The 20,562-nt window shown below is 43.7% G+C and overlaps 1 protein-coding gene across 2 annotated transcripts; it reads right to left on the bottom strand.

The window, feature by feature from the left end:
- Nucleotides 1–245: 245 nt before the first annotated feature.
- On the bottom strand, nucleotides 246–8,579 carry NRSN1 (neurensin 1). Of its 2 annotated transcripts, none has more exons than XM_054818200.1 (3): nucleotides 8,309–8,579; nucleotides 2,871–3,068; nucleotides 246–1,823 (listed from the first exon to the last, which is right to left on the bottom strand). In XM_054818200.1, the coding sequence occupies exons 2-3, from the start codon at nucleotides 3,057–3,059 to the stop codon at nucleotides 1,425–1,427; spliced, it is 588 nt and encodes a 195-aa protein (XP_054674175.1). In that variant the 5' UTR covers nucleotides 3,060–3,068; nucleotides 8,309–8,579; the 3' UTR covers nucleotides 246–1,424. The 2 variants fall into 2 exon arrangements, with proteins under 2 accessions (XP_054674175.1, XP_054674176.1); XM_054818201.1 differs by lacking the exon at nucleotides 8,309–8,579 and adding an exon at nucleotides 7,889–7,948.
- Nucleotides 8,580–20,562: the final 11,983 nt, after the last annotated feature.

Genomic DNA, 20,562 nt, shown 5'->3' with positions numbered 1-20,562 from the left:
AGACCACAAAGTTTTATCAGCAAGGGAAAGAGCACAGCTGTTGCCATGTACCTGCTGTTAGCATGCTGGAATATGTTTATTTTTTTTTTATTCAGCACCAAAGTGACTTCCTTAGCTATGAAAACTGAAAACACAGACTGCAGTAACAGACCGGTGAGTTTCGACTGCTGATTTCTCCTTTCAAACTGAAATATTAGATTTGTAGAGAAATCTGTTTGACTAGAAAGAGACTTTTCACAAAATTCATGGTTGGCTCACGCCTAGAATTTTATTCAATCCATTCAAAAAATAGACAGAACTATAAGGTGGCACATATTGTCAGAGAGTACAAATGTCACATCTTTCTTTATACATTTTAATTTAAATCCATAGATTAAGACAGTGAAATAATTGCCCTGGGTGGGAAAATAATTAAGGGCCTTCTGTGAAAGGACAAGTCTTCAGATAAGCATTTACACAAAGGTATCTGGTTAAGCATAACTTTTTCTATCCTCTATAAAAATATAAACAGCATTTCAAAATGTCTTTAGATAAGTATGTCAAGGTCATCTAACATGGCATTAATGTACTGACAGAATATGGGGCCTGGGCACATCAAACTAGTTTTAGTAATCCATACCCAGCCAAAACTGAAACATTTTCTGTAAGGTTCAAACATAATACAATATAATGAAAGAAACAATATCAAACCAAAGATACATGAGGATGATGTTCCTCCTCCCATATGAATTCTTTACCTTTATTTTGTATTTTTTGTTAATATGGCAATGACTAAGAAGAAAGTGGCAGTTTTGCACAGGTTAGTTGTAACTCGGGATCAAGTATAACTTGCCTTTCCCAGAAAGTAACGTTGCTGGGAAGAGACATGTGCCAGGACTAGATTAAGGGCACTCGCTGTCATGTACATTTTACCTGTGCAGAATTACTTTGATACAGACTGTAGCATGTGACAGGAGGACAAGTGCAAATTACAAGGGCAGAATCTTGGCTTCCCAGACAGCGGAACCAGGCAGTAAAAGTAGGACTGAACAGTATTTTAAAGGCAAGAAGAAAATGAAACAAAAAGCCAGCTCATCTAAACTTTAAACAGTGGGATGTAGGGTGTTCCTGGTACAGCTGTCATAAATGCACCCTGTTTTCTAGGGATGCAATCCAATAAGCTAAACACCTAATCGTCATTGCAAGGACTTATTGATTCAACACAGATTAAAATGTTCAAATACACTGAATATATTGGTCACAGGTCTAATCACATAATTTCCCTTTTCCCAATGCTAAATTTGTATTGGAGCAGCTTCCCCATCAGCTGTGTGTTTGTATAGCAGAGCACTCGATGTTGTAACTGACTAGCACATATGCCAACAACAGCTGATATTTTCCAGTTAAAGTGATCTACAAGTGAGAAACAAAACCTAAGGAAAGGGTCAGGTTTCAGATAAAGGTTGCACACTTTGAACTTTGGACAAAGTGACGGGTATCTTTGATTCTCCCGGTGCTGGCGCTTTTGTGACTGGATTTGCATGGGCTTTTATATCAGCTATTCTCTCTTTAAATCTTTGCTGGAGGTACTTTTCTTCTTTGGAGTAACTTTTAGCAAAAGCAGACATCAGCAGACATGCCGCCACAGTGGACCCTCCAATGCAAAACAAGATTGCTCCAGCCAGCTTGCATATATCAAGGGACCCATTAAACTGAATGGCACGGGTATCCACCACCACAAAATCATCTTTCCCAAGAGCTTCAATTTTTGGTGGCACAAGAAAACCCACTACAAGAACTGTTAAACCTATCAGCATAAAAGCCGTCCCAGAGATGAGTCCGACCTGGAAAAAAAACACAACAAAAACAAAGAAACAAACAAAAAATTAATATACCTTTCCAGTTTTTAGTTGGTAAGTGGTCCTAGAAGGCACTTAGCTTTCAACAGTGCCTTGCAGGTACAGTTCTCTCTTCTAGGAAAAGGCTGGTATTTTTCTTTTAAGTCATATGTGGCCCTACTAGAACTAAAAATATATGGAGAAACTGTCTTTTTACAACTCATATTTATATAATTCAGTATTGACATTTCTGGAAACAATGGAATATGCATCTATACATTTAAATAGCATTTCCTGTTCAAAGGCCCCATCACAGAGAGGATCACAGTTCAACCCCAGTGCTGTGTGACTGATTGTTCAGCTTTAGGTGGTGGTTAGCACCAACAGTTCAGTCCCTGCTGACAGTCTGTGTAATATCCACCACTTGCTTTTACTCCATGAAATGTCATTCATTTGCAGGGATCAGAAGGGAGTTGCTATTGCCCTGAACAGGCTGTAGAATACTTCTAGCACATTTCAAGTAGAAGTGCAAAATTTGGTTAATAGGGAGTGGCCCTATCATCAAAGCAGAGGGGTTGGATTAAATGGCCTCACAGGCCCATTCCAACCTCTGGTGTCCTCCAGTTCTGTTGAGTTCCCTGACCCTAATTTGGGATCTTGCGGTTTTCTTGATTACCCAGATTTTCTCCAGATCACACAGTCCCAGAGTTACTGCTGTTAACCTACCACTCCTATTCCCAATAATCTGGCAGGAATATTGTGGGTGCAGAGCAGAGGTAAACTACACTTTCAAGCTATGGGTGGGGTTGCCCAGACAAGACTTTGATGTTTCAGTGACATGGCTCCATGTGACAGAGAAACTAGAGGATCCAAAGACCCCAGAACTCCCTTGGAAGCTGATATGTCCTGGTAAGAGTGCCCTGCTTTCAGACAGATGGTTATTCAGTCATCTCAGGGAAAACTGAGCAACAGAAGGCCTTTCTGGATGACTACCTAAAACAATTAGTTACATGGGAAAGTCTTGAAATGGGAGTAAACAGCAACGGGCAGTACCTTCCAGAATGCAGAGCTCCACCTGCTAGGCGATCTCTGGATCTGAAAATCATCCTCATACTCCCAAATTGAAGCTGTGCAGTCCTCATAAAACTGATGCAGGTAGGACCGAACTCCGTAGCGTTGGTACCCTCCCTCGGTGCTGCCCTGCGTATGCTTGGACCCGCAAACGTCAGCATAGGAGCTCATCCTTCCTACCTGCAATGAGAGGTTTCATGCAAAGCAGATGTGGCAGGAGAGCAAAGCAGGCTACAAACTCTCCAGACAACATGAAAAAAAGCAGCCCAGGAGAGACCTTTCCTTCACTTTTTTTCCAAACCAAGAAATGAGCTTGGTAGTTACATGTGGTGACTCAGCTCAAGCGAATCCAAGGCACTCGGCATCTTGGCACAGCGCAGCCTAAAGGTGCTGCAGAGGACATTCCCTCCCATACGCAGGATGCCCGCTCCCCATCTTTTGTACTAGTGTGCTACTGCGTTTCCGTGGAGATTGAAAAAAGCAGAATATATCAGGTGACAAAAGCCAGCATCCCTCAAGGGCTCATGTTGCCTCTCATCCAGACTGCTTCTATCGGTTAACTAGTTTGCAACCTTAGGAACTTTCCAAACTGCTGGGTAAGGTTTTTTAAATGTTTTTGCCTGAACTTTTGAAGTGTGGGATTAAGTGTTGATATAACACTCATAGCCATGAGAAACAGAGGCAAAATAAGTCCTAGAAAGATTGAAACTGTATATATCCTGTACTTAAATATGGATAATTAAAAATGAAAAAGATGGAATGCCATAACAGCACCATTCTGCTCACTGAAGTGAGTGAAATGGAAATGCTAAACTTGTAGCAAACCACTGCTCCCTCCAAGAAGTCAATGCTCAAGCTCCTGCTGACTTTAATAAAAAAATCAGAATTTTGTCTGCTATGAAAACTACCAACAATGTTCCCTACTCTTTCCACTTCATGGAAGTTCTCTTAACACACAATATTTATATTTAACTATGCAGGTTCCAGGCCTGAACTTGCTTGCACAGATATGATGCTACTGAATTCACTGAAGTAATACTAGCCCCTAAAAAAACTTCAGCAACAGGTCAATGTTGCTTAAGCTAACTTCTCTTTAAAGAAGTTCAAAAGGCCTTAGTCCAAAGGGAATTGTTAATCAGTACTTGCATCTGAATGTCACAGCTCAATTTATATCGGCTTCAAGCAGTTCATCTGATTGCCACAGCAATTTTACTTAGAGGGAAGGTCTGACATGCTCATGGCAGCTTGGACGTCCCAATTTTACAGCCCTACAGCCTTTTGCCTTTCGGGAATGTGTGATCCTCCTGGGTGTGAAGTACTGGAGTACGCAAGAAAAACAGACACTGCTGCATTTAAATTAAGCAGAAGCCAAAACGTATTGCTGGGGAATGGCAACAGCCTGAATGAGACTTTTGGCTGGCTCTGAAATCACTGCTGGTATAAGAGCGATCTTCCAGCCTTTTGGAATCTGACTGCATTCTTTGCTAAGGGATAAAGAGGTGTTTGCTTTTTCCTCTGTATAAAAAACAGTGATCTTGGGGTTTATTTATTTTGTATATCTAACATGTATTTAGTTTGGGATTGCAAACATCTCTCTTGTAACTCGTGATGAGGTTTCAAGGCTCTCACGGAAGCCATGACCAGGTGGAGGAGGAGGCCCACATGATGCTGGGGGTCCTAGCAAGGGCCAGAAGTCCTCGAGAAGAGGGGGGGGTGGGGGATAGTGCTGGTGACTGAGCTTTGCAGAGCAGCAGGGGTAGTGCTAGGCACAGCTTCTGACAGGAGACCCTTCTTTGATCCCAGAACTGTCTTTGCATCCCCTGCAGGTTTCCCTTTTCCAGTTCAGCCACTGTAAAGTGTTAGGAAATCAAAGAAGTGCTCTCTGAGTCTGTGGATGGGCTTGCTCTCTGCTGATGTTACAGCATTATTACCCTCCAGAGCGAGCTCAAGGTGCCGGCCTTCCCAGGCAAGGTAAAGAAACAGGCAGGGTGGATGGAGACCTTGAGACAGCAGGAAACTCCTGGGCAGTACCAGCTGCTCACCAGGTGAGCAGGGGGAGCCTGGCACCTGGGCCACCCCATGTCAAGTTGTATGTTGATAATACATATGTTTGCTGCTACAGTTAATACATTGAAAAGTTAGTTTGTTGTGCTCTTTTACAACACTATGAGCTTTTAAACACTATTATTTTTTGAAATACAAAAAATGTGGTAGGGATATAAGTATATAATCTGAAATCTGGTGGGGAAATACTGAAAGTTATTCTGCTTTTGGAGCCTGTCTGTTCTTTTGCAAAAGAGCTCTTTTTGTTTCCCTTAAGAGTCTCTCCTTCTGCTGTTTACTCCCTACCTGAAAAAAGAGGCAAAGTCGTCCTCTTTTCTCACTGCCACCATTTCTTTGACAGCTAGCTGCCATCTTCCAGAGGACAAGCACTGAAGAGTTCTCAGATTCAGAGTTCTGCCCACCTCATAAAAATACCTTAGGGTGAAAGGAGAGGATGAAGCAATGGTGCAGTTTACCATAGCTGCCCCAGCTCATGTACAGAGAGTCACACAGCCTGTACCTCAAGGGTAAGAACAGTTTATGTCCATATCCCTCAACATGTCTTTTGGTCACGAGTAAGCAAGCACTCCATCCCCCACAGCAGAAAGTAAAGAGGCCAACCAAAGCTCTGCAACAACTCATTCTCTCAGGTCCTTACTTAGATCTTTATGCTCACATCAACCCTACCTCCTTAAATAAATTATGCTTAACTCCTTGCCAACTTAAGTCATTCAAGTAAGTACATTTAGCATCACATAACGAGTAGAAAGGGAGGTATTTTCCCCAGCTGTAAGCGACTCCACAAGGTCAGTAGAGGGAAGGACCAGGCCAAACATGACCAGATAATGTGGCCTGCCAAAGCTTGCTTGCATTACCCCGGCTGCCACCAGGAGACAATTTTAGAGCTGCTTTGGTTTCTCCAGAATTCAGAAAGCAGGTGAAGCACATTGCTGAGTCTGAACCAGCCACTGTAGTTATTGCAATTAAAACTCAATGTAATGTGACAGAAAGATGTATAAACACTAGCTTGCATTCACTGCACTGTCTGTAGGTTTAGTCAAGAGATAGAAAAGAGGGTGTAGTGTTTCTAACAGCTTGATGAAGAATTGCCTACAAGAACCTTACAGCATGGAATCACTTATATTACACTTTTTTTTTTTTCTCTTTAGCAATTTAAATCACTAATAGGTGGTTTTGGTGAGGCATATGAGCAAAATGATAAATAAGAGCTGGGAGGTAGAATAGAAAACAAAAGAATGATCTTTTGATTGAAAGAACTGCGATAGCATCAAGTAGTACGACCTTTTAAAATGAAAAAAAAAAAAAAAAAAAAAAAAAAAAGACGGCCAGGATCATTAATTCTTTTCAAGCACTGCATAATATTAGTCCTACTGAACATTTTCTTTCTGCTCAGACTCTTCCACTTATAAGTAATCTATCTTTCGCAAAATATCATGTCCCTTAGAGATAAGGGAAGAAGGCTTCCTAGCCCTATATGACTCATTGAAGCAGCCTGGTAATTTGTCCTAAGATGGTCTCTCATCTCAGCTGCAATGTAAACATAATGTTGTTGTTCTTGCTACTTACAGATGGGGCAGAAGAATTGAAACAGAGTGTGGTGGGAGAAAACAGTTCTCCATGAATAAGAAGGAAACGCATGTCACAGCATAAATTTACAGTGGGTGAACAAATACTGCAGTAGCAGTATGATCTCCTGAGGGCTGATGTGTATTTGCATGTCTCACCTTCATGGCTGAGAAACTAAATGCTCACATGTTGGGAAACTTTTGCTAAAGAGAGTCACTCTTACCCAAATCTGTGTTATGCATGAGCTTAGAACATGCATCCAGGCTGCAGGAAGTGGTTTAATCATTAAAAGTTTTTCAGTGCCTAAACCTGAGGTGCCTAGGAACACGTGGGATCTATATCACAGCTTCAGAGCACACCACCGTGTAGCAGCAATCCATCCCCTAGCAACTTTTGTTTCCATGGCAAAAGCTGTGCTGTTTACTTTGAGCTTTACTATTCTCCCCTGATCTGGTGAGATATGACAGGATTGGTGAACAGGCAGCTTAAAAGATGAGCAAGCTCCAAGAAAAATTACTCATTAAATTTTCCAACTACTTTGCTTTCTTATTGAAGGGTTGGACATATTTTAAAAACTGTAAGGAATTGGCATCTGAAAGACAGGACAAAGCAAATAACGGTGCACCACTGCTCCACAACAGCACACCACCACCAAATGTAAGCCACAAATGTCGATGGGTTCGCACAGGTGAAGTCTCCCCTCCCTTCTTCAGATTTACACGCTTTGACCCTTCTATTCACAGGGCCGTGTTTCCAGTCTTTACCTACCGAAAGCGAGACCCCTGTGAAGAGTGAACACTGGAATAAATAACCCATCTTTGCCAGCGGTCCCAGAGATGGCCTTTTTGATGCCTCAGGTACCTGTCATGCCAGCACCCAGCACTTTCCCAGGCCTGAGGCTGGGCCAAGCCGTGCTCGGCCTGACCCAGTTCACCAAAGTCGACGCCAGCCCTCACGCAGCCGCGGCTCCCGCCCAGCGCCCTGCTCTCACCCGGGGCTGGGGGAGTGGGATGGGCAGCTGCCACCGTTCCCCCGAGGGCATCTGGGGTGCCCGGCTGCTTTCCGGGGCCCCTCCTGCGCCCCTGCCGTGCACGGGGGAGCGAGCAGGCCCTCTCCTCTGCAGGGGAGCAAGGCCCCGCGGGTGGGGCACAGGCCGGGGCCTCCTCTCCCGGGGGCGGCGGCCTCGCCCGCTTCCCAGCCGTCAAGTCGCGGCCCCTCCGGCGAAGGGCCGCACAGGCCGGAGCGGGATGCCCCCCCGGCCAGGCAGGACACACTCTCCACCGCCCGTTTCCCGGGCAAAGTGGAAGAACTCCGCAGCGCCCGCACCCTGGCGGAGATCTTGGACCCCGCAACCGACTGACGGCCCTCACCCACGCCGGCCCGGCGCCTCCAAGAACCGGGACCTGAGGACAGAGGAGAGCCCGGTCCGGTCCGGTGGCCGCCCCCCGCCCTGCCCCTACCCCGCAGCGCCCGGCTATGGCGCCCCCTAGCGCGGCGCGGCGGCGCGGCCCCCTCCCGGCGGCGGGGCAGTGCGGCACCAGCCTCCCCCGGGAGGGCCGCCCCCTCCCCCGGGCTGGGAGGTGAAGCCAGGGGGCTCCGTTATACCCCGCGTGCCCCTCCCCCGCCGGGTGGCCGGTGCCCCACCGCCGCCTCCCCCCGCGGGAAGCTCCGCGCCCTACGCCCCCCGTGAGGGCGTCGACAGTGACAGGAGCCTCCGCCGCCCCCGCCAAACTGCCGAGCCCAAGTTTGTCGAGAGGCCGGGAGCAGCGGCCCCGGGGCGGCGGGGTTACCTGTCCCTCCTGCCGCTCCCCTCAGCCGGCTGAGCAACCGCGGCGGCGCTAGCTGCGGCTCTCCCGCCCCGGTCCCATCTCCGCTCTGCGCCGCGCCGGCCCCAGACACCACGTATTATGTACGGCCCGGAGCGCCGCTCGCTCCCGCTCCGTGCCTGCGCACTGAGCCGCCGCCGCCGCCGGGCACGGAGGGGCGCCGGGCCGCGCTCGCCCCGCCGCCCCCGCCCGGAGATGGCTCCCCGCGGCGGGGGGACGATACGACTCCTGGCCCGCGGGGCCGGGCGCTCCGCGGCAGCCGGCTGCGGTGAGGAAGGTCCCTCTAGCCGCGGTACCCGGCGGGGCCGTCCCCCGGGCCGGGCAGGGAGCGGCTGCCCAGGTGCCCACCGAGGCCACCGGGGTGTCCTCCCTGGGCGGCGGGAGCAGGAGGCGCCTTGGGCCAGGTCTTTCATCGCCAGCCCCCACTCTCCCCCCTTTTAATCAGCATTGAAATACGCAGAGACCTAATGCTCTGTTATTTGTCCAGTCGAGCGGGCAGGCATCACAAAAAGTGATATTTGAGCTGCAAGGAGTAAGGCACTGAGGTCTGGGCTTTGGGGAAATAAATCGGTCAGCAGGAGACCCAAGTGGACTTTTAAGAGAAACAGTGGGGCTGACGGCCAGGCATAAGTGTCTTGGGTCTGCCCTGGTAACAACAGGTTGGTCAGTGGGAAAAGATTTCAGGTAAGGAAGTTTGGGGAATTAAGGAAGCTATAGTGAGGGAATAGTTAGAGAGCATGACAAGGCAGTAAGAGCTGGAGGTGCTAAAATGTATCCCACAAAGAGGCAATATGTAAATCCTCTGATAAAATAATGAGAACGTAAAGGACAAGTGCTAAAGAGTCATTTCGATGCTCTGTACTGAATTAGGCACAAAAATACTGTTGTATGCAGAAAAAAACAGGTGCAAAATGGGGTAGTATTAGACAATGGAAAACCAAGGTCTTTTTAAAGTGCTTAAATCACTATAGTACATGAAGAAGAAGGTGAGATTGTTCATTAATAGCAATGCCTAAGCTCCTTTAAAAAAATCCTGCATTTGATGACAACAGTAAATTTGGGCAATTGCAAACAAGGAATTATAAAAACAGCTATTAAAAAAAGAGCAAGTAAGGGATTAGATTTGGAGATTTCAGTGGATTTCATCCTGTCCTTCCAAAGCTGTTATGCCTTTTTTGTTTCAAGTAATGAGTAATGCCAAAAGTGGTTCCCCTGACCTGAGCAGAGCTACTTCCACAGCGGTATGCTATTCAGTGGGTAGCGTTGGCATACCCCAGCCCAAGGCAACTGACAAGGCAATAAACTGACAATTATTTGTGAAAAAACAGGAAAATACAGTGAAGTGATAAATGAGTGAAAAGCAGGATGGAGTATCAGTCTTAAAGGAGATTTCTTTATTGATTGTCCTGTAAGACTAACACCAGATTTACATGTAGTATCACAGCTAGGACTGAACGCTGCTTTATCCCAGATCAGGAAGATGCCTTCTATAGAAAAAGCAATTAATCTGCATGAGCTGTCCTCTCTCTATTCACAAAGCTAGTTTCTTTTGATTACATACCTACTGACAAAGGGAATAAATAAAAGGAATACGAAATACCTGTGTTGGCACAGTACAATTTTGTTTCCTGACACAGAAGTGATATGCTCAGCGAACCGAGACAAATTAGTATTGTAGCAATGGGGACGTTTGCAGTAACACCGAAAATGATCTGTGAACTCCAAATTAACAACCCTGAAGGTGAACCATTGATAATCTCTGGAGTTGCTTTTAGTACGCTTTTACTGCACTTTTAGTGCATTAGGAAAACTGTAAACTCAGTCTGAGATCAGAGCTGTTCCTGAAGTATCACTGAGCTTGGTTATGAGAGGTGTCAAACAGAAGAGTGCAAATGTACTGTTTAGCCTTAAAATCGGTAACATTAATGCAAAGATGTTTTAGAATACCAGGACCTGCAGGTCATGGTGTGACTCAAGATATGAGCTGCTGTTATAGGAAGGAATTTCCAAATTTAAGTTTTTCCTCAGTTCTCAGCTTTCACAAAATTTAGACTGTGTTTATCCAGCAGGCTTCAGCTGGGAGTGACATGGAGAGCAAGCGTCATATTCTACCTCTCAAGCCATAAATGTTGTTAACTTTCTTTTTTTTCCCTTGTGGAAAGAGAACCCAAGCCTAGTGCTTTCCTTACCTTCCACCTGCTGTGCTAAAGGTTTGTAACAGACAGTAGTGAGCATGCAGAGGAAAAAACTCCTGTATTGTCAAGAACTTCTGTAGGTGGTGATGTTGGTTGCCATAGAGTTTACGGGCTTCTATCTTACTGAGACCTGAAGTGATTATATCAGCCAGTTTGGTGAATGTAGCTTAGTTAGCTTTTGGGAGCCTGTGCTGAATAGGAGAAATTACAGCTTCTGGAAAACACATTTCTCTTGCAGCAAAATGCAGCAATCGGTATGAGACTCATGTTCACTGAGTTGCAGATGTCTGTCCCTATTTGTTTAATGGCGATGGCAAGCTTCCAGAGGCTCTTCTTCTGTTTCACGTGTTGCAGAAAGCCGTGGCCTGAATAATTCTGCTGCAGTGACATTACTGAAACTGTTGCCTGTCCTTCCATTCCTAGTGCCTGGCTCACATTCACCTGGAGAGTAAGGCCCATAACACTCCCATTTCCTGGAAAACCTTCAGCTGACACAGAACCACAAAGAGCAGCTCAGGCATCTAAAGGTGACGCCATGCTCTTAAGGGCAGCAGAAGAGAGGTGGGAGAGCTCCTTCCACTGCAGAAATGGCTGAAGGGGGCCCTGAGGAGCAGGAGCTAATAGCTGTCATCTGCCCCGCTTCTGGCTTCGAGTCTCCTCCAGCAACTGTTTCTGCCATTCAGGTGGTGCCTCTAAGTGGGCAGAAATACTGGGGAGGAATGGGGAAAAAAGGCAGAGGTCAGTTCAGGTCTGCAGTGCTTTTCTGGTGCTCTTTCTGCTGCCATTATGGCAGTTCAAAATGACCAGAGGAGGCTGTGAGGGGAAAGGTGGCAGTTTCTGTCGTGGTTTTACCCTGGCCGGTAGCTCAGCCCCACACAACTGCTCGCTCACTCCCCCCCTGGCAGGACTGGGGAGAGAACTGGAAGAGTCAAAGTGACAAAACTTGTGGGTTGAGATAAAGGCAGTTTAACAGGTAAAGCAAAAGCCGTGTGCACAAGCAAAGCAGAACAAGGAATCCATTCACCACTTCCCATGGACAGGCAGGTGTTCAGCCATCTCCAGGAAAGCAGGGCTCCATCACACATCACAGTGACTTGGGAAGACAAACGCCATCAGTCCGAATGCTGCTGCCTCCCTGTCCTTCCTCTTCCCCCAAGCTCCTTATAAACTGAGCATGATGTCATATGGTATGGAATATCCCTTTGGCCAGTTGGGGTCAGCTGTCCCAGCTGTGCCCCCTCCCAACTCCTTGTGCACCCCCAGCCCACTCGCTGGTGGGGTGGTGTGAGAAGCAGCACAGGCCTTGGCTCTGTGTGAGCACTGCTCAGCAGTAACGAAAACATCCCTGTGTTACCAACACTGTTTTCAGCACAAATCCAAAACATAGCTCTGTACCAGCTACTATGAAGAAAATTATCTCAGCTGAAACCAGGACAGTTTCTCATCCCCTCCCATGCAACATTCAGAGCAGATGCTCCTCTTAGGATGCCCAGTATCCACACTGTTTTCTGACAGCAGAACCTGGAGGACAAATCCATAGCTGTCACAAGTGCAGATTCAACGTGCTAGCTTAAAAGACATGAATACCTCTGTGAACATGTTGGGTTCTTGCCTGCCATTCTCCTGCCTGAAATGAGATTGGTGTCCTCTTCCAGCTACTTTTGGAGAGATATTAGGTGAGACAGGCTGGCTCTGGGGGAGGCAGCCATTGCTATTCACTCTGCATACTGACTTGAATCAAGTAGCCAGAGAGGGTATATTATAAAAGGTATTTTATTTTTCAAAACTTCTGATGCAGAGGGTGATTCATGAATGGAAGGGGTGTTTTTTTCAGACTCTAGACAGATACTGCCAGCTGCTCCATTCCTATTTTATCTGAGGTGATTTACCTGTTGATATTGTCTAGAAATCTGTGCTTGGCTACTTGTTTTTCAAATATTGCTGTATTCCCCAGTGCTTTCTTCAGAATATTCAAGCTAGCAAAAATGATTAATTGTGATAATTTGTCATATTCTGCAATCACCATCTTTGTATATAGATTTGTCCTTGTCCCCTGTGTCAGAAATACAGAAGATGCTTTCTTGACAATCGAAATGATAAATCTAGGTGCATTTTTCTATCTTACCCTGAAAATATATGGGCTAGGAATTGTTAGCTCTCTTTTTCATTCTTGTTGGTGCTGGTGAATTTGAATATTATGATACCAGGGAATATTTGGGGGCTATCTAATCCAAAACACATGTAGACAAGTGATTGACGATGTGGCAACAACAGGGAGTTTGTATGAGAGCGCCAACATTTGCCTGTGAGGGGATGCTGGGCAAAGAGGGATAGGCAGGAGGAATTCCAGTGACCCATCTTCACTCAGACACTGCCTCCATTCATCACGCTTGTGTTTCCAGAGTTCAGCAAGAAACTTGCTTGCTCTTAGGCCTGGTTGTTTACAAATAAGCTTTGCAGATGCAATGTGTCTGCAGAGTTTAGAGGCAAAGAGCCTTAATTTAGATTCAAATGAAATGGAAAAGTGTCAAAAGCACCATTTTCTAGAAGTGTCAAGCGTTGGACAGCAAATGTGTGCAGCAGTGAGTATTTTATTTGCAGCAGCTACTACTACCGCTAGACGGCTGTGTTGTTTTAAAATACACTGCCTATGAAGATCGGTGTCTAGGACTTTGGGTTAATTTATAAAATTTCGTTTCTCAAGGGAAGCGTAATTCATAGTCAAGGGCAGGTGGGGGGAAACTATTCCAGATCAGTCTAAGAAATTCAGTTTTCTTGAGAAGAGACATGGTGTAAGGCATGTTCAAGTGCTGAGCACCCCTGTCAAGAGCAGACTTTCAAGATTGCTCGGGTCCTAGTGGGACAGCTGGCTGGCGACCAAGTTTCCAGGCATGCTGAGCTGTGGCTGCCATGTGCATGAGTTACTGCGCTTGAGTGGGTTAGGCCACGTCAGATGAGTTTCTCTCTCTGCTGTATTCCTGCCTCTGGCGCCTCTGAGGAAAAATGTGTGAACCAAAGCGTATTTTGGTAACTCTTGCACGCCTGTGCTTTCTGTTCCCATAGGTGAGGTTGCTAAAGATGCTCCACATGCCAAGTTCTTCTGTGTTTTGGTGCCCACATGAAAACTTGACCTTTATGAGGGTAACATTAATATAACAAATAATAAGCTCTCAAAATGCCCTGGAGTTTTAATGTTTTATCTGGCTGATCACTATCCCAGAAGTCATTATACTGCTTCCTATCAGCTTTTGATAAACTGGATGGCTTTTATAAAGCAACCATTGTAAGTTTATAATGCAATTACTCTGTGGTTGGTCTCTCTATACCTTTATGTATAATCCCAATGTTAACAACACCGCAGAGTGAAGGTAGTACACAAATACAGTGTAATCAATGTTAACAGAGTTTTAAAAGGCATATTTTGATTATAAGGCCAAAGACAGGAAGGACGACACCGTGATGTTGTTATTGCCCATGTATACTGGCAGCGTCTGTGAGTGGCTGTTATCAGACAGGAACCGCATTGTCTGGAGGATGCTGTACAAACCTCTGTGCAAAGGCATCTTCTGGTTCAGGGAGTTATTTGTTTTTCTTCTCTAAAATGGCATAATCACACTATATTTGTAATGTGATTAGCCACTATATCAAGTGCCAATTGCCAGGCTGTCATTGATTGTCTGTTAATCTATATTTCTTGTTCAGAAAACACTGCTGGAATTTTGCCATGAAAGTCCCTCTCCAAACAATTACTTCCCTGAGACCGGCGAGAAGGATTAGATGAACACCGTCTCAGCTGTTGCAACCAACTATATGTTTACTTTCAAGAGAACCTATATCCAACTGCAACCCAAAACCAGTGCCTGTGTTGCTACAAGGCTCTCTGGAACTTTTAACCTCTATTTAGAGGGAAAAACCCCAAACTGAAGAGAGCATGCACTGATTGTTCATATGATTTATAGATTTTATGACAAAACAAATGTGTCAAATCTGTCCAAGGCATTTGAATAGAGACATGAGGGAAATGTTCTCTTCTTTTTAGCCAGTCCAGTAAAAAATAGGTTCTGCCTTTGACCCTGATGCACTTTCGGAGGGCATGGGACCGGTGGGATTACAGGCAGGTACCCTTGAGAGAGCAGAACACAATCTATTATTTCTGAACTAAAAAATAATTTAAGTTCTGTGGTGACATTGTCCACCTTAATTAATTGATGATGTTCAAAAGTAAACAGGCAGCCTGGTTCCACTCTCATGGACACCTGAGAGTGAGAAGAGTAACTGTGTGCTCTTTGATGTATAAACCAACAAGGATCCAGTGCGAATATGATTCTTTTGACATTATCCTTGGACTTGCGTGCAGGACATTGAGAACATTGCTGCCTTCGTGAAGATGTCACAAGGACAAATTGGTTGATGTAAATCTTCTGCTTGTGCCTGTAGAGTTTTAAAACCCTTTTGATTTCTATAACTATATATTTCACTGGGAGCATGGTGCTCTGCACTCAGTAGAGCCAATTCAGCAGAAGACCTTTTCTAAAGTTGTTTTTTACATTGCCTCCAAAAAAATTCATTGTTTTTTGTTGCTCCCCAAGGATGAATTACCTGCACTTATCTTGACTAATACTGTTTCACTTTTAAAGAGAGCATCATAATCACTCATTTATTTGAACAGAGTAGAATAACAGTTGTGTGCAGACTTCATGAGGAGATAGCACATGTATTCCCTAACAAAATCTGTTTCACTGTCTCCTTCCTGCTGTTTGCTTGGTTGGTGTTATATGCTATTATATGCTAGCTGCCTAAGGGTTGAAAGGGGAATAATTCCTTTGAACTCCAGGACCAGTTAAGAGTACTGGGCAGTCCTGTGCCCCTCTAGCCACCTGTGTCTGATGGTGGCCAGTTGCTGGTGCATGTATAAAAACAGGGCAATCACATCAAGTTCTCTTAGCTTCTGACAGCATGCAGCCTGGGGACTTCGAGACTAGAGGAAATCATAGCCACCTCTTCATGTTTAATAGCTGTTAATGAACCTTCCCTTGTAAACTTAGGAGTCTCCTCACTTTTCAAATCCACTTTTGCTTTTGGCAACTGCTGCAATGTGTTGTGGTCTTAATTCATTGTGAAAGGGAATCACATTCCAGGTATCTCTGCAGAATGGGTTTTTAACTGGGAAGCAAGTCACTTTTTCATTCGATGCCCTTCTTTAACAGCATGCTCAAGACAGCTGCTTGCTCCAGGTGTTTTGAGCAGAAGAGATGATTGAAAACTGAGGCCCAGATCTTCAAATCTGCTTTGGGATCTACTTACTTGGTATCTCACTGAAGAGAGCTAAGACCTTTGAAACTGATGAGATGTAGTTGCCTAAATAATACATTTGAGTGCTTTCTTTTTTTTGGTTTTTTTTTTTTTTTGTTAAAATCTGACCAAATTAATAGTGTGGTGTTTTTGTTGGTTTTTTTTTTTTTTTTTTTTTTACCACTTCACACTCTATAGTGCATTAATGTCCCAATCACTTTTTGCTTGGTGATAAGATGGTCATGACGTCACTGGCATGGTCTGGCGGGTACTGACATAGCTTGGAACTATGACTGGGTCACCAGCTATGCCTTTTTAGGTAGCTATCTTTAGGGGTTTACAGCTACAAGTGGAAAAACTATCATATTCCATTCATGATTGATATGCGTGGCATTCAAAGAAAAATCTCTAATTCTCTGTGCTTACAGTATCAATTTCAAGGCTGAAGGATACCATTATACTTTTCTGTTCAACATCTCTCATAAGCAAGGGCAATAATTCTGTTCTCCAACTTAGGGAATTATTTTTACCTATTACATAAATGTACACATAATTTTATTCTGACAGATTGTAAATTCACTGGAAAAAAGTTTCTGAAGGGTTGGGAAAAGGAGGGTTTTTTTATTTTGTTCAGTGGAGAAAACAAAAAATGGAAGGAGAAAGGAAAGATTTTGAAAAAAACATTTTGATAAAGCACTATTCAAAGTGAAATATTTCAAGTGACATTTGAAATGTCAAAATATTTCTATTTTGAAACTTAATCCTTTGACTCTTCCATTTAAAATAGTGGTTTAGTTTTATTTAATAAATGTACCAAGACAGAGAGAGAAAAGGTAACACAAAGAAACAGGATAGTCCCAAAATGAAACAAAACCTCATTTTGTGTCAGTCCAAAATAAATGTTTGTGTTTTGCAACCAAACCAACCAGCCCTTTGTTTCTCCAGCTATCATGGGGGTAATGCCTTTCTTGGTTACTTATTCCAGTGGCTAAATGGTCTTGCTGTTGAAATGATGCATCTTGGTAAAAAATCTGTTTAATGACATTGAACTAGACTATGGCTTTTATAGGGAAGGCTTTTTAGTTGATTTATAGCATTTTCATTGCTGTAATCAACACTGTGGCTATAGTAGTAGACGCAATTTCTGGTAGTTAATGACTGTAGTCTAAGAGAAAATAAGGTATTGTGATAAAGGGGTTCAAAACTAATGCAGTGGTAATGCAGGCTAGAAATGAGGAACATTATTCTAACTGTAAGACAAACTAATTGTTTTAACAATTTGATTAGGAGTTTGTTAGATTCTTCTCTATTCTATTTCTTAATCAAGATTGGCAGTCTTTTGGGAAGATGCCTCAGTCCACAAGAAATAACAGGGTTCATTCAGAAGTTGTCTGAAATTGTATAGCCTGAATTACGCAGAAGATGAGAAGACACTTTTGTGCTTTTCAGTATTATCTTAAAAGAGAGTAACACCTCTTATTACCTATTGGGCAATAGTATAGCTCCGTTGAAGTCCATGGCAAAATTCCCCATAATGGCAAAAGTTCACATTTTATCAGTATAAAAATAAGCAGTAAGTGCTTCCTCCATTTAGGTGGCTGTGTGGAATAAAATCTGAGGGTCTCTTTGTCTGAACCTTAATTGTATGGGTAGGGGTGATAAAAGTGTTTTGCTAAGACTTCCTGCCTGACTGTTGTAGCAAAGACATCCAAATGCAATTTCAATGCAGTTATGTGAAAGAATAGCCTCGTAGCACTCCTCAGTCTCAGATTCCTTCAAGCCTTAGGCCAAGGACATTTTCAAATGCCTCTAGTACCTACGGTACCAAGGCAGGTTACCATAAAGCATTTAGAATTACTATACAGAGATAAAGTGGTGTGAGGAGGTCTTCCAGACTTTCTTTGGCAGAGAGGCTAGGTAGTTTCTTCAAACCTTTTGTGTTATCCAGAGTAGGGTTCTGGTGGTTGCGAGAGGTTTTTTTATTTGTGATTTCGTTTTGTGGTTTGTTTTTTTTTTTTTTTAATTAAGCTTTTGCTAGATAATGAAGTAACATTTCAAAATAAAACTATTTTGTTTCTTCATGATAAAACACAAAGGAGGAATTGCCTCAATAGAAAACCCAATTAAAACCTGCTGCTATGATGGCTCAAGGGCCTCCTGAATGCATGATTAACACTCTTGTGCCCTTTGACTTCCAATTAATAGGTATTTAATCTATTACCCTATTTAAACTCAGCTTCAGCCATGCATTATAATGAGGTTTACTCACATATGTTGCCTGGGTTATATGGGGATGAGAAGACCAACTTTTCGGGTAAAGTCAAGAGAAGGTCTGTAGACCTGGAAGGTGGTGAGTGTGAGACAGGTGGTACTAGCTCTTTCTGTTCTTTGGTGTGTGTAATGGCTACTAATTAGTTTCTCAAGCTTTGGCTTAAATTGCATGTTGCAAAATAAAATTAACTTTCAAAACTTAGCTTTGTCCCTGAGAGTGCTAGAAGGAAACTCATCCACTAGTTGTATGAGTTGGCTATAATTTCATGTGCATCTATGTTGAGTTTGTGCACTTGACAATGGTACCTCTCAAGAGATAATGCTTGCATTGTAAGTTGACCGCTATGTACATATGCTTAACTCTGAATAAATATTTCCTCAAAAATACCAGAGGAGAGAACTAGGTCTTGCCAGCATCTTTAATGTTTACTGCTGTCTCCATCTGCTGCTGATATGTTTTCATCTCTTGAGATCCAGTTTGTTTTGACTCTTATTCTCCTTGTATGTTACATTCATGCTGTGCTCTTATTGATGAGGAAAAAGTTGATATAGAAACGCCAGCAAGGAACTTGCTCTTTGCTATGTGTATCTGTTTGCTTTAGTAATGTGTGGGCATTCTTCTATTATACTTTCTGCATGTTTCTCTGTGATCCTGGTCTTGGAAACTGAGAGGTAAATTAGGAAAAAAACCTGCACTGTAATCCATTAGTGCTGAGACAAATTTGATTTTGCTATCAGTTATTGTTTAATTAGACAAGATATTTTATAGGCTTCTGGTGTCTAGAACAGGTTACCTGTTGGTTTGTATCTTTTACTGAACAGGTCTTTTTTGCAAGAGATACTGGGTGCTGTGCTCTGTAACTGTGGGGAAAAAGAACCTGTTGTTCATGGCCTTTGGTCTGATGACTGTTTTGATCACTTTGTTATTAAGGGCACGTTTTTGAGGTAGTGGGTTCTCATACCCACTGTTCTTTAATCTGAGAACATCCTGAACCCTGGGTGGCACAGAGGTAATTAATGTACTTCCCAAGAAGGAAGATGTCTTGCCAACAATGCGTTCATACCTCACGGTAGACAATTAACTCAACAAATAGCTACAGATAATGTCCTCAGTGACATGAGAGTGCAAACTGGAAAAAGATGCAGCTATGAGATATTATTTCTTAGCCTTTAGAGTATCTTAGCACACATCCTTCAAAAATGCATTCCAGCCTTCTGCAGCACAATCACTTGAAATATAAATATGCTCAGCGTCTGGAATATTTTGAGTGAGATAAAACTGAAAATGAATAGAGAAGCAGTGATAGAAATAGGGCTAAGTGGTTTGATATCTGGCAAAGAGTTTCAGACCGATGGATTTGGAGGCCTGAATCAACCTATAATTTGCTAAATTATCTGGTTGATTGCCTTTGTATACTGTAGTGATTTCTCATGACATATTAGCAACTGTACAGCTTTAAGGAAAGGTATAAACTTTATCCTGAAGGCGTGAGAAACAATGGCCAAAATTGAAGGCTCAAATCCTTTAGAAATTCATGGAAATATCTCAAGGTTTTTATGTTCTTAGAGCAGGCAATGAGTTAGGGAGTAGAGTATGGTTGACAGCTTCGTTGAGGTTATCTGGGGTGGTGGTTATTGTAGATGGCATGATTTATGTTTAGCATTATGTAGGCTTATTAAATTCTATTTCTAAAATCTAGTTCTCTTCTGCGTAGTACCAACACTGAATGTTACAAGAAATTTTGGTAAACCAAACTTCTATTCAAACTTGTAGCTGTATTCCAGTGAGACACAGCAGTTTAGAAAGTATTTGAGGTGTGCTTAGAAATGAGATTCATTTTACACTATGACTTATACAATTTATCTGGTATTTATGTTCAAAAAGCAGTTCTACAATACATGTTTTAGTGTCTGGTGGTTGCATTTTTGTATTCATAAAAATATTCCCTTTCCTGGTATGCAGGCACCTTGCAAAAGAGGAAACTGCCTACATTGTGAAACTCCTTACACAAAAATTGCTCTCAAATATTCATAGAATGGTTTGGGTTGGAAGGGACCTCAAAGATCATCTAGTTCCAACCCCCCTGCCATGGGCAGGGACACCCTCCACTAGACCACGTTGCCCAAAGCCCCATCCAGCCTGGCCTTAAACACTTCCAGGGAGGGGGCATCCACAGCTTCTCTGGGCAACCCGTTCCGGTGCCTCACCACCCTCACGGTGAAGAATTTCTTTCTAACATCTAATCTAAATCGACCCTCCTTCAGCTTGAACCCATTACCCCTTGTCCTGTCACTACACTCCCTGATAAACAGTCCCTCTCCATCTTTCCTGTAGGCCCCTTCAGGTACTGGAAAGCCACAATTAGATCTCCCCGGAGCCTTCTCTTCTCCAGGCTGAACAACCCCAACTCTCTCAGCCTGTTCTCATAGGAGAGGTGCTCCAGCCATATTAGTGAAGGT

The sequence above is a fragment of the Grus americana genome, chromosome 2 (genome assembly GCF_028858705.1).
Source record: "Grus americana isolate bGruAme1 chromosome 2, bGruAme1.mat, whole genome shotgun sequence".
NCBI lineage: Eukaryota > Metazoa > Chordata > Aves > Gruiformes > Gruidae > Grus > Grus americana.
The sequence above is the reverse complement of the archived record's forward strand: the minus strand, read 5'-3'. Positions and strand labels throughout refer to the sequence as shown.

Excerpts from the sequence above, each read along its gene's own strand:
- NRSN1 (XM_054818200.1), bottom strand. The coding sequence starts at position 3,059 with ATGAGCTCCTATGCTGACGTTTGCGGGTCCAAGCATACGCAGGGCAGC. Across the intron at positions 1,824-2,870 it reads GGAGCTCTGCATTCTGGAAG|GTCGGACTCATCTCTGGGAC; the intron begins GTACTGCCCGTT and ends TTTTTTTTCCAG.